This window comes from Argiope bruennichi, chromosome 10 (assembly GCF_947563725.1).
Source record: "Argiope bruennichi chromosome 10, qqArgBrue1.1, whole genome shotgun sequence".
NCBI classification, from domain to species: Eukaryota; Metazoa; Arthropoda; class Arachnida; order Araneae; family Araneidae; genus Argiope; species Argiope bruennichi.
In genome coordinates this window covers 60,195,852-60,210,629 of record NC_079160.1, presented here as the reverse complement: position 1 = coordinate 60,210,629, position 14,778 = coordinate 60,195,852, and the positions used below count along the sequence as shown (strand labels likewise).

At 30.5% G+C, this 14,778-nt stretch overlaps 1 protein-coding gene across 1 annotated transcript in view; it reads right to left on the bottom strand.

Annotated features, from left to right (window-relative positions):
- LOC129988134 (muscle M-line assembly protein unc-89-like) overlaps positions 1 to 14,778 on the bottom strand; it is a 130,653-nt gene that overhangs the window by 15,641 nt on the left and 100,234 nt on the right. The window contains exons 3-7 of the mRNA XM_056096278.1: positions 11,785 to 11,840; positions 5,020 to 5,142; positions 2,229 to 2,373; positions 1,743 to 2,015; positions 122 to 349 (exon numbers count right to left, since the gene is read on the bottom strand). Coding sequence (XP_055952253.1) covers positions 122 to 349; positions 1,743 to 2,015; positions 2,229 to 2,373; positions 5,020 to 5,142; positions 11,785 to 11,840 — 825 coding nt within the window. The remainder of the gene's footprint in view (positions 1 to 121; positions 350 to 1,742; positions 2,016 to 2,228; positions 2,374 to 5,019; positions 5,143 to 11,784; positions 11,841 to 14,778) is intronic.

Below are 14,778 nucleotides of genomic sequence, written 5' to 3'. Positions count from 1 at the left end.
TATCCTTTCATTTGTTACAAGTTTTATAAATTTATATTACTGAAATCAGTTTAAGGGCTGACGAAGAAAGTGGCACCTTGCGCGAGATGTACTCGATTTTACAGACTTTTCATTTCCTCACCTTGTTGAACCTTATCGGGCACGGGAGCTGTTGTGGTAGTGACTTTTCCGTTGGAATCGCAGCTGGAAGTGCTGGATTTGCGACTACCCTTGTTGCTGCTGGACTGAGATTTAGAATCTTCGTTGGGTTTAAGCGTGTAAAGGGATCGGGATTTGGGACCTCCATTGCTGGCCTCAACGCTTTGGGACCTCTTCGGGGTGGCCTCTTTCTGTTGCTTGACGTTGTTAGCTGCAAGAAATAAAAAGTACCATTTTCAATCTACTTATCTTTATGCATTGTTTATAGAGTTACGTAGTTATCATCCATTTCATTTTTTTATAATCTTTCTAGGTGATCATGCAAACAGTCGAACATAAAAGTATCCACTGCTTGTCAACTTTGTTATTTTCGTATCTCTGAATGTTTTATGGTGACAATTCATCTAACGTCCCGTCAAATGAAAAATGTTGTTATACATTTGTGTGAGAATGCTGCACTGCGACTTCTAACACCTTTTTCTTCTTTCGAGGTTTACAATCAAAAATGGAATATCACATTTGGTATGAACTAAAATGGTTTGAAACTAAAATGGAATATCGCATTTGGTATGAATAAGCATGAATTGGTTTCATTATTTTAAGATTTAAAATGAAGTAAAAAAATAGAAGACAAGTGCTTAAATCTGTTGAAAACAAGTCTCGTCACAGGCTAGTGTAAGCTGTATGTTTAGTAAGGTGATATGTCCACATTCTTCCGATACCAAACTATTGGACTTATTTTTCTGGTGATGGGATCCCTAAGGAATCGACTTTAAATTGTAGAGGTTAGAATCGTAGAAGACTTAAGAAATCGAATCTATACAGAAATAGTTATTTTAACTCTTAAATTACTTAATAACATCTAGAGGAAAATCGAGAAGAAACCTAATATTCTCTGAGCAACTAATGCTGTTCATAATAATATGTATTAATATATAATTTTTTGAATTGTTACATAAAATTTAGTAAGTGTTTTTGTAAATCTGTATTATTTATGATTAATTTTAATCTGAGGAATAATTTATAATCTAAAATGTATACTGCATCAAAAAGGCGGAATCTGCTATAATATTAATGCTTTATTTCACATGAATGTGTATATATTTCTGAATTTTAATTCGATACAATAAAAATAAATCTTTAAAATTCTTTTTTCTGTGGATTATAAAACAGATTACACGATTACTTCTGGAAAAGAAATAAGAACTTTTGCAGAAAATATAAATCTTATACATACAAAGAAGTATTTTTAAGGAAATAAGTTTATACTGGATATATCAAGATAAAACCATATTTGAAGTTCTTTAAATTCAAGTAGCAGTCATTTCATGAATCCAAATTTAAAGTCATTCATATGTATATAATTAACTTAATAATTTTTGTGGCTCCAGTAGAAATACTTTCACTAAACAGATGAAATTTTCACTACATCAATTCTACTAAACTATAAATTTAATTTCTGATGCAATATTAATATTAAATTAGTACTTAATAAATTCAGTAAAATTTTTTAAAGAATGAAATGAATCCGTCGAAATAAGATAATTTCAGAAGATCTAGACGGTTTCATAAATTATACCAAAATATTGATTAAACATTCATACCTGGTGAATGTTCACTCAGGGTTTTATCTTTACCGATTTGTGAAAGGTCCATGATAGATTGGCTCCTATACAAAGGATGGAACAGTCTGCCCTGTCCACTGTTTCTGAAGCTCGTGGATGTACCCACTTTTTTCGGAGAGGGAGGTAGGGGTTGCGAGGGACTCTTTTCAATCTCCAGCTTAACATCGTAGGGTGAAGCATAAGACAGGATAGTCAGGGCATCCTCATATACCATGGCACCGAAAGATACAGTCACACTGACGATGCGATCACCTAGGAAGCAAAAGTTTCAATTTTATAAATTTCTATTTTTATGAATCGTACGGGAAAAATGTATTCGAATTTTATGAATCTTAAGCAGAATCCAATCGAGTTTTTTTTTTTTTTTTTTTTTTTAATTTTATGAATTTTAAAGAGAATCCAGTCGAGTTTTCCAGCTTTATGAATCTTATGTGTGAACAATAAATTCAGCAAGGATATACAAACCTGCTTTTATCTTTCCGGATTCTGAAGCGGGCCCTCTGTGCAGGACATCCTTAACAAAGATCCCATCCCTCATATTGCCGCAGATGTTGAACCCGAGACCCGTGAAGTCGTGTCCTCGGAGCGGAACTGTTATGCGCTCATGGTGCTGAAAAGTAGACCAAACTTTTCAATATAAGCAAAAATTAATTTAAATGTTGATTATAATTTATTTTGAGGATAAGTACCACCTCAAAAGGATTTTTGCTCATAAATTCTTTAGAAATTCGTTCGTTTGCTCAAAAATTCTATATCTGTTTATTTTGTACGTTGCCACGGATTTATGAAAATACAGAAATCGTCCCAATTTCGAATATGTTCCTAAAATGGTTCCATTCATACTTTCGGGTATACGAAAAGTAAATGAAAGCATATAATGAAAGTATAATAAATGAAAGTATCTATAAAAGTTTGATCTTTTTCTTCTATAAAAAATTTCGATAAAAATCTTCATTTTTTTAAACTTTTCTATGTCAGAAAAAACATTTTTAAATTATGTCAATCTGTAAGCAAGGTAATTCAAAAGAGAGCAGTAAGACAAAAGAATGAAATTCGAAGAGTCACCAAATAGTAAAATTTCAAAAAATTATTATTATTTCAAAAAATATTTTATGCAAAAAATTATAAAATTTGAAAAATATCAAAAATAAATTAATACTAAAAAAATATGAAAAATTTTAAAAATTAAAAAATAATGTACACCAAAATATGTAAAATTAATATTATTGTATAAAATAATGATTGGCATAATGATTTACAACAAAATTGTAAATCAGCAGCAAAATTAGGATGAAATTCATCTGCCAGAAGGCTGTTTGTTTCTTCGTTCACGAATATATGAACACGATAATCCAAGACGCAACTTGAAATTTGGCAAATCGTTTTATCATTAGAATTGAAGATTTTTTTTTCAAATTATTTCTGTATATATGCACATAAATTACGAACGTGTATTCTCAAATATATGCAACTGCATAATTGTAATTGTATATTCTCTGTATAGAATTTTAATATTTTCAAAATTATCAGTTAATGAATTAAATTTTGATTCCGAGCGAAAGGGGATATATAATAGTGAATTTCATAAATAAAAAAATGATTTCATGTTTCTATAATATTTATAATGAATTATAAATTTAAGATTAAAAATTAAAGAAAAATTAATACAAAAATATCTAATTTTTGTTATAATAAAAAAGCAAATTAAACTTAGTTTTTATAGAATTTATTCCTTTCTTGCATTTCATAAAACAGAATGTAAATTCTTGATGAAAATTTTGATTTTAAAATTTATTAATTGACACTTTTTTTCGCTAAAATCCACAAACTGCCACACAGCAAATAAAAATAAAATAAAATCACATTCCAAAAAAACTTTCCTTCTAATTTCATAAACTGTATCCATCCAAGTTCGTAATTTTATCTGATTCCATTTGTTTTATTACTCAGAAAAATTTCAGAGAATCGGACCACTGATAGAATCTAAGGCTAAGTTTAAAGCAAACATTCTTTTGTTATCTTCAAGCTTAGGTAGGGGAGGGGAAAATCGTTTAAAAATATTATCTAAAATGATAAGAGCATTTTGGCTTTATGTCTGTTCGAAAGCTTCAGCTGTTTTTGGTTTTTTTTGTTGACTCTCTTGAAAAGCTGATAAGGAATGCCCACATTCCTCAGTCTTTATCACTGTTTCATTGTTTTGGGACGACACGTTTCTTTTCTTTCACATTCGCATCCAACTCGCTTATTTTCTCTACAATGTTAAATTACTCTAATCGTCATGACAGCGGACTGTGTTATGGCTCAGAATCTACTTAAGGAAAAACAATTTCTGAGATGGTACTTTTAGAAACTATACAATATCTACTTTAGGACAGAGTCGACATTTTGAATTATATAATACGATAGCCCCCTTTTTCTCCTTTATAATTAAAGGAACAAGTAAATCACAAAAATAACTCTCTATCTAGTAATATAATTGGATATATATTCTAAGATACGCATTCTAGAAGTTCTTTTTAATGTTTATTTTGCCATTTCAACAGCATTGCTTACGTAAATCCCTGTATATATATATATATATATATATATATATATATATATATATATATATATATATATATATAAAGATGAATGTTTATATTTTTATAAAAATATATTGTCTCAAGAAAATTTGGCACGATAGCTCTTCAAAATAAATGGAAGGCCACTTTCAATTACTCAAAATTCAAAAATTAGTCAAATTTTTGGTGTTTTCAGCTATTTTATTTGAAAATATTTCTTCACTATCTAAAAATTTAAAAAAAAAACCCATCTTTTTAATGACGCCAGTTCCATTTTCATCATTTCATAAAGTTTCTTCTTTAAATATCTCTAAATTTTTTCGATATATAACATATAAAAATGTCTTTCATTGTAGTTACAAAATTTAAGCTAACTTCATTGTTCCATCAAACCATTTTCAATCGTCTGTTTTTGCCATTATTAAAATCAAAAAGAATTGCTTTCTTCGAATATTAAACCCCAAATAGGATTTTCATTTCCACTTCTATCACGTAATATATATTCTTTTTAATTTGCATGCGCAGTAATCGCGTTAAATTCACATTTTTCAGTTTTGTCCAATAACAAGGTTATATTTTAAATAAATGCATTCCATATTAAATTGCATAGTTTGGCCTGGGAAGATGCGAGCAAGCTTATCGTCAAAAGTGGACATTTAAATAAAAAATAGATCTTTCTAAATAGAGGAACTCACCTTGGAGATATAGGTGTCATCTATGGCTCTCTGCTTCTTTCCCGATGGATGGAAAACGGCGTGGAATGGAAGACTGGAAAAGGGACGATTCTTTTTCTGTTGCCCACCGGTGCCGTTGGCCGCCTAGGGAAAAAGTATAAATTGCTTAATGGTATGGAATCACATAAAAGTTGCAAGTTTTTCAGTAATATTTAATAATTTGAAAAAAAAATCATTATTAATCAGTGATACCGCATATACTGACCGATAAAACAAGATTTAATTTAGGTTTTGGTTTGGATTTGAAATAAGGCATGTTTTAAAGCAAATCTTAGTAGTTATTGATAGGGTTTTTTTATAAGTCGTCGTATATTTTAGAAAATAAAATTGAGTAATAGTTATTATTTTTTTTATTTTTAAAATAAAAACAACGGAACAATTTTAACATAAAAACAATGAAAACAAACCGCTATATATCACTGCTAAGACATAAAATAGTTTATGACTCCTTATATCATTGATATTCCTTAGTATATCGAAATCGACTTATTGTATTCATAAGTGCAATGCTTGGATATATAGTTGATAACATGACCAGTAGAGCATGGTCCATTATAGCAAGTAAAATAAACAAAGAATTTTATTATTTTTTATTCTTTAATTGTTTCTTGTGAAGGAGTTTTCTTAGCATATAGAAAATGTTTGGGTATCAAAATATCTACATTGTTGATCTACGAACTTCAACCATAGATTATACATGATTATTGGATATTTCTAAAATTTTCTGAATCTATCTTTAACTCCTCTATGAAGTTTTGATATAATATATTTCATTCAGGATTAAAAATATCTTTCTATAAAATTTCAATCAGACCATGGAATTTGGTTACTATTAAGAATGAAATTTTATTATTTTTATTTTGGTTACTATTAAGAATATAAATTAAAGTAATAAATAGTTTTTAGATACAATGCATTAAAAAATGAACAAATGTTAATATTTTAGATTTCAAAATTATTTTGTCCGCAAAATTGTTATGACTTGATCGGAAATTCAATGAAAAAGCCCTTTTATTTTAGTTTTATGCATCTACGAATTTTTATTTTAACCACACCATCATTATTTTAGGCCCATGTAAAATGTTTTTATGACTAAGTAAAATGTATTGAATACCATAGAGTATTCAAATCTGAAAAACAGAAACTAAATAAAAAAAAGTATGCCATAAAAATATACTAGAGATCAATTTTAGATTAAAAAAAAAAAAAGAGCTTACTAGTTTTATAACAGATTTTTGATACAGTTTAAATATTTTCAAAATGAAACAAAATTCATATACAGAGGTATGAATTTTCGTTTTATAATAAACCATAAAAATTGTGTTTATCATTGAATAATAATTTCCGAGATATATATTCTTATCAATTCATAGGAAGCAATATTTATTTTTCAATCGATTGCTATTTCTGCTTTTCTCCGAAGCAGCCAGCAACCGCAAGACAACAAAAGAAAATTCCACAGCTTAACAAAGTGAGTGTTTCCACACAACTTTCAAACATTCATTGAAACATTCTTGCAGAAAAATACCTTGCCGAATTGCAACATGCGAAAGAAATATATTTTTTCTCCGGGAAACACCATTGCGCAAGCCGAGCCGATTCCCATCGCTATTTTTCAATCACTGTTCACTTTTCTGTCGATAAACATCACAAAAGTCACCCTAAAGCGAAGGACGAAACAAAGGAAGGAATGATAGCGGTCTTAACTGCGCATTCCGCCTACAAATGCAGAAGCTGAAGGTCGAACAAAAGACAATACCGGAAGGCGAGGCACATTAACATCCCTATCTACGTATAAAATGAATGTTATGTAAGACATTTTAATTACTTGCACTTATAAGCTGTTGGTACTTGTTTTAAAAAGAGTTCAGAATAGCCATTTTCTAAAATAAAGCTTTAACAATATTGCATTAAGTAAGTATTCACTAAATAAACATTTCAAAAATATTCCTAATTTCATTAAAACGAATAATTTTTCACTGTTCATCCATGGCTTTTCAGTCTTTTAATTTTCATGAATTAACATGAAATACTTATCATCTATAAATGAGTATCTAGTGTTTATACAAGATAGTTTTAATATAAATGAAACAATATAAGTGAAGTGAAAATGTGTATTGGCAATAAATATTGCTATATATGAAATAAATCAATTCACCAACGGATTAAAACATTGCATGGATGAGAAATTTGAATCAGAGAAAGAAGATCAAGATTTATAATCAGGCGAAGTTTTTAATCAGTATTATATATATATATATATATATATATATATATATATATATATGTAAAAAAAAAGTAGGATTCCGGTATACTTTTTCCGAAGGATATTTCACTGTTCGATCGAGCTTGCTGCCGAAATTTTCCAGTTTTTTCCCCGCTCGAATCGGAGCACAAACTGACCTCAAATTCTTCCAAGATGATAACCTACTCTTACATTTTTAATCTAAGTTTGAAATTTACAGCAGGGAATATCGAGCAGTTCCGAATTTACTTTGACCCAAAGAAGTTGCCGCATTTCCGCTTTATCAAGGGTCTACAGAATACAGACTTCAACAGACAAAGAGCGATTAATCACAAAAACATAAGTGAAATCTAAATACATACCTACAGTTTGTACTAATAAAAATATCTTCAACAGAAAGAGAGATCAGTAATGTTTATCAATATAAACAATATTCACATCTTAATATAATGGGGCATTTCACTCAGAGTCAATGAAGCAGCTATCGGTGGTGGTGGTGTGGGGGGGGGGGTGCGATATAGATATCCCAGGTGCCAAGAGTATAAAATATAAGTGCATGATTTTTCAAAGTGAAATATCATGAGGGGTGAAATAATAATACCATGCTTTGGGTGCCATTTACATTTGATAAATTACTGAGGGCAAAAATAACCATGCATAGATTGCCATTTGCACTCACAATCCTACTGCTCACAGTTCAAAAAACAATAAATTGTGAAAAAATGAAAAAAGAAAACGCCAGTGTGCACAAGCATTTACAGTTTAGCACATGAGAAAGATTAAGATAATTGATCATATTCATTGGCAAAACAATCCAAACACTTTTAATTATAGAGCTATGATAGCATTGCATAATTGAGGTATTCGTGAAGAGTTAGAATTAACTACACTTGGAGAATAACAGTATATTTTCGTATTGCGGTAATGGATGTAAAGTAAAACAACTGAGAGAGAAAGAAACCCAAAGTTTTTTTTTCAATCATTATATTCTTTATTTGATCTCTTGCAAAGTTAATACAGAAGATTGTGTGAAACTGCTTGAATGATGAGTATCAAAATCCATGCTCAGATACTGGAAATATGAGTTACAAAGCAAGATTAGTAAATAAAATCTTCGGTTCTTCCACCCAAAATAATTGTTAGCGAGAATGCTCAAATACATTCTTTGCGCGTGCCGAAAATCCAAGCTCGGATTAAGTTAATTATTCTCAGTGAGCGGAGTTGCGGACGATGATATTTTCCCCAAATTACACTTAATCTGCAGTTTTTCTCTCAATAATTCTATTCAAAGATGAGAGCCCGTGTTTCCAAGAGGATACATTCAATAATTACATCCATCACGTTTGATTTGAAAAAAAAAAATGTCACTTTTCTGTCAAAAATCAGAAGAAACTTACCACCTATGTATAGATTGGAAATAATGAAAGTATACAACTCATTCTAAACCTTTTATACACTTTTTAAAATTAATTTTTGCTAAAGCATTGGGATGCGAGACACCTATGAATTCTCTATTGCACGATCTCATTTCAAGAATATTTGCTTCTGAGGTCAAAATCAAGCATAACCATAATTTTACATTACGAGATATTCTTTTATATTTCTGTGACGGTTTTGCAAGGACAGCTTTTTATTCTTTTCTGTGGAGTCTTTCTCTAGTGATACTGACACTGAATAATTAGAAAATAATTTAAGTCTACGTCATTACTGATGATCAGCATTGATGCGCATTGACATTGCGCTTCTAACATCATGACAATTTAATATTCCTATCGTGATTATTGTTAATTTTTCAAAGTTTTCAAAATTCGTGATTCTTATTGTTTGATTATTTGGATTGAGCTTCAAGTTTGGGAAAGGAATGCTCGCATTGCCAATTTCAACATTCTTAATTGTAATAAAACCAATTCTATATGAGTCAAGCAAAAATGTTTTTTATAAATCAAATTTTTTTCACAGCTAGCAAATGGAATTAGGGATTAAAATCAGATTTGGTTTCGTCACATACACAATATTTAAAAAATAAAATTGTGAAAATGCATTCTGATTATTTAAAAATAAAAAAGAATCAGCAGCGTTATGAATTGTAAATTAATATTGATTAAAAATGGAGCGTAACATTTAAATTGGCGTGGCTGTTACTATGACAGATGTACAGTATAGACGCATCTAAAACGTTTCGTTGAAAAAAGGCAAAAAATGTTTGGTGCCGAGAAGGATAATTTCCACCCCTAAATAACACAATTACCTCGCTTACCTCGAGAACTATCCACTAGTCCATAAAAGTTTAATTGAATGTAGTTTGTTGTCACCTACCTAAGTAATCTATTTCTCTAGAATGGTTGGGCCCCTTTGACAAAGTTTCTCTGAACATGACTAACGATAGTCATTTCCACGAAATTGCTAACCATAGCATGTAAAGCTAAACAAAGCAGTACCATTTCCTGTATTGCAAGTTAAGAACTAAGCTATCCGTAACATCCGTCCTATAAAACGCGGGGCGCATGCACTGAAATCGAAATTAAGAAAAATCAGATGATATGTGGAAAGGGGGAGGTAGGGCGTGCCTCCCAAAAAAGGAAGTGACCTTTGCCTCCCCTTCCGTACCGAGAGGATGCGCATCACTTGAGCAAATATGTACCTGATGTGGGCGGCACCCTATTTTGGCGATTTGGTGTCAAGGTCGGAAATGTAATAATCGCTTGAAGTCGATAATTTGGGCAGTAGAAGAAGCCGTTATGAATAATTTAACTTCTCTCTTCCAAAGTTAAGTATTTCCGTTTTTTCATCTATTGGGTTGGATCTAGCAAAAAGAAGATCCATTGATTTTAATGTTTTCCCCGTTACTAATAATTAATTTTATCTATCCGCTTAAAGTCATAACTAGGGAAAGTGAATAACGCTAGCGTTCAATGTAATTTTAAATTAGTTAACAAAACAATAACATTTTTTAAAAAAAATTAAAAAATCAATTGTTATAAATTATACATGTGTGATAAAAAGAAAGATTCTCAAAATTTTTTCATAAAATTCTTTCTAGATGCTTTTTTTCAGATCTTTAACGCATATTTCATATTATAATACTACCTTTATAATACAATACTGTACCAATTTTTGCTATTTATATGAAGAACGAACAAGTTATTTCTGAAACTGGATACTGTGAGACGCATTCCGAACAAAAAAAAAATGTCACATTTATAGAAAATAATAGAAAAACATTCCGTTTTAACAAGACTGCTAAATCACCTTTTTAAAGAAATAGTTTTCAAAAAAAAAAAAAAAAAGTTCATACATCTCGTTTTCGAAGCCAGTTTTCAAAGGCATATTAGTTTCAATCTTATTCCCAACGGTGCGTAGTTTTAAAAAGCGTAGTTTCTGCTTCTCAAAAGGAAAAGGAAATAAGTAGAATTTTTAAAATCAGTACTGTTAAAAAAGTTGGAAAAAAGTTGTCTCTATTTTTATTCTGAGCCCCATATTTCCTAGACTGCTGCAATTGGCTAGCTATTTCAACGGGGGCATTTGTTTTAATACTATCCTCAGGAAATAATATAAATTTGATAATGACATATAGAAGCAACGATACAAGATTCTTTTACCTCGAATGTATAATGCAATATCAATTTATTCTCTTCGTACATTTATTAAATCAAGCATAGTTGGTTTCCTTGCCGATAAGATGATTTGGCAGAGAAGTGTGTTTTACAGAAAGTTTGAAAATTTCCATATCGGGCGGACTATTTCTTCCTTTTTGTGTGTGTGTGGGGGGGGGGGAGTTTATTTATAGGTAGAACTTATATCTAAGATTAAAGTCGCACTGATAGAGAATATCTTGTTCAGGCACATTTCAGACTTGGAATATGTTACAAAAACTCAAATGCTGTATAAAACAATATTAATCGAGGTTATCTTAAGGCGTCAACAAAATAAGAATATCTCAAGAAATGCAGTGAATATACATTTATTTGTTTTCTTAGTTCAAAAATATTTCAGAATGCAATTAACTTGGGCGAAAAAAGGTCTAAAATTTCTTTTTTATGGTTCTTAAAGCTCCAAAATAATAAATAGGCAGTGATTTTATTTTTAAACTAGTTTTATTTTATCAGAATTACTTACCGAAGATGATTTTTGTAATTTTGACGAGCTAAGAGAATTAATATACATATGGAATATATATTTCTTTTCTTAACTGTATTATAGAAATAGAAATGTGGATTAGAAATAATAATTTAAACAGAATTTAATTAAAAGGCGATCTAATTGGAATAATGAAGGTATTATCATAGGTTTATTATAAAAAAATCAGCATATATATATTCCAAACAGACATCTTCATCATCTGACATGAGATATACTTTTATAGAGTCCAAAATGAATCTCAAAAGCTACTGAAGTCGTATCATTAGAAAGGAATGGAACAAAGCATTAAATAAATGAGTCGAGATTCTTTCTGAATTGCGTACACATACAAAAATTTTTACCTTGGGGTTCTGTGCTGGCGTGACGTCCCCATTATCCAGATGGAATCCTGTCTCACCTGAAAAGAAATGGTAGAAGATTAAGAAATCGTGCAAGAACAGCTTTTGCAAAAATACAAAAAAGAAATAATCTTGACAAAATCGCTATTTTTACATTTTTTTTTTCATTTATTTCGTTATGAACCTTGTGTTAATTTTTTCATAATCTGTAGTTTACTAAACCTTTTTTAATTAATGGTTGCCATTCAATGGTTCAGTTTAGCACATATCATCTTAAAATAAATACTCGGCCACAGAAACAAAAAATGCAAAGATTGTATTTTTTTTCCTTCAAGTTCCGAAGGGCCAGGAAAAAACAAACATGACGAACAAAAAGAATTAATTACCAAAAGTTGTATATAATCATAGTTACTTTTCAATACAATCGCAGTGAAGATTCAGACATTAGTGATTCGGAGGATAATGTTTCCTTCAAACTCATCAAAAAAAGTTGTCACCTATGATATGAGAGGAGACTTAACGCTCTGCATTAAAGGAAGAATATGGAACAAGAACTATGTCTAAACATTCACTCGCCAAAATTTTAATTTTGACATGCTGATCGGCTATGTCATTGATTGGGATTATAGCATCCCCCAATTCTTTCGAGCGACTTGGTTATTTTGTTGAACAAGATCTGCTGTAGCGACCGTTTTATATCTTTGTTCCCCTTCATGGAGAAGACAGCTTAGAGCCGAGTGATTTTCATCGCATCCTTGAATTGTAGAACTGACTAGAATATTAAATAATAATTCCAGACTAAGGAACTCTCATATTACACATCCCTCTTATATCACTGACGGCAAATGTTCTTTTAGAATGAGGTATAGGAAACCTGATTCACTGATATTACAAAAATCTGAATCTTTACTGCGATTATGTCCAAAAGTAACCATGATTGTAATAATTTTAGCAATAAATTTGTTTTGACTTTTTCTAGGGCCCATCGGAGCTTGAAAACTTTATTTTATTTAGCCTCGTACTTTTATCCCTATTCAGACCAATAGAAGTAAACACAGTACACTCCCGAGTATCCGGCCTAATGTGGCGGTAGGACTGGCCAGATAACAAAAAAAAAAAAAGCTGAATAGGCCGGATTTCTATATTTGCTTGCCTAACAATACTAGAAGACAAAGATTTCATAGCAAAACTCACTGTTATAGTACGTATTTCCTCACTTCTGATTGAATTCTATACCATCCATTTATCTTAAGACAAGTAGAATGTGAACGCGGCTGCGGCCCGGTAAATCATAGAAGCAGTTGCCGGTAACGTGTCAAGTTAAAATAGAAGGCTCTGTACTAGAAATTTATATATATTTATATACTACTTTGCATGTTTGAGGATTTTATTAGAGAAAAGGTAAAGCATATAAACTATTCACATTTTAAAATAAATTCTGTAATGCTTGACTTAAATGTAGTAAACATAAACAAAAATTAACGTAAATCGTAGGCCACAAATTGGCTCAAATTGATTTTATTTTTCACTGATAAATGATTACACAGGAAATGAAAAGCTAAGATAAGAGTGAAAACTTACAGTTTTTAGGTTTTGTAAAAGTTCTTAATATATGATTAAATAGACATCCTTAATAGATGCCTTGCCTTCCTCATTTAATTAAGATAAAAGAAAAATAGACCGGATAATGAGGCGGATAATCGGGAGTATTTACCGTCTGATTCAATCGTCTATGGTATCAACATGTATTTTTTTTTTTTTATCATTTCGTAAGTATGAATAAAGTCATGAAACCTTACGCTTCCAGAGCGGCGATTTTGCCCCCAGAGTTCTATAGTCCAGATAACAGAGACAAAGAAAGCGGATACAAAACTGCCCAATATATCTGCCTTGTAATCATAGTTTAATAGTGACTTCCTACAAATAGCGAGCTACTCTTACTCATTAGATATACTTTTTGGATATTTTATCGCCTTAGGAATTTTTCTGTTTCATTATCAGACTCATGACTATGTACTAAAATATTGCCTATCAAAAAGTGGCAATGCACCGTTATCTATCAATAGCACTCATTAAATCTGACGAACAATCGTTTAAGTCCGTGAAGCAATAAAAAGGAATGCTAGACGAAAAAACAAAAGCATCATTAAAGACCATAAACGACAAATGACCAATTAACAAAAGTGTTTTTCGAGAGGGTAATTACTTCACTTGATATGGATAGAACACTCCATTACATAGAATCAAATGCAACCGTTTCAACTGTAAACAGTGCGATGGGTTAACAATAGATACTCAATCGTTACGTGAAGGAATTGCTTGTAGTGTTTTTAGAGGCATTATAGGACAATTTCTCGTCAGTCCGACCTATTTCTAAACTGATGTCACTGACTCAAAACAATACCTTATACTCATCGAGGTTTTGATTGGTATCGTTTGTTTCAGATTGCATATGTTATACAGCGGGGTGCAACCAACAACAGTGATCTAATTGCAAGCAGGGAAATTAAAACTTGTAAGATGGCTGGGTATGACTGGCGATGTATAAAGAATTGAAAGTATTTTATTTATTCTAATAATAATAAATTTATATAATAATTATTATTATAAATTTATATAATTATTTAATATAATAATTATAAATTTATATAATTTCTGAATTTATCATATTTGTAGCAAAACAAATATAACAAAATAATGAGTGTGCAATAATGAGAACAAAAATAATGAGCATACAATTCCTAAATCAGCACATTTTAATAAAAAAATTAGGAAAATAATATATTAAAATTTTGGCTGTATTCTGGCTATAATAATCTCAACATCGCGTACAATTTACCTTTCACTAACCTTGTAAACCATTCGTAACATCGAAAGTATGAGAAGGATGATTAGGTTAAACAAATACAAAGAACGCAAAGCACGCCTATACTGAATCATCCAAAGCCACAATAAACAAATGAATTTCTACTATTCCTAAAATGAGCTTTATGCACG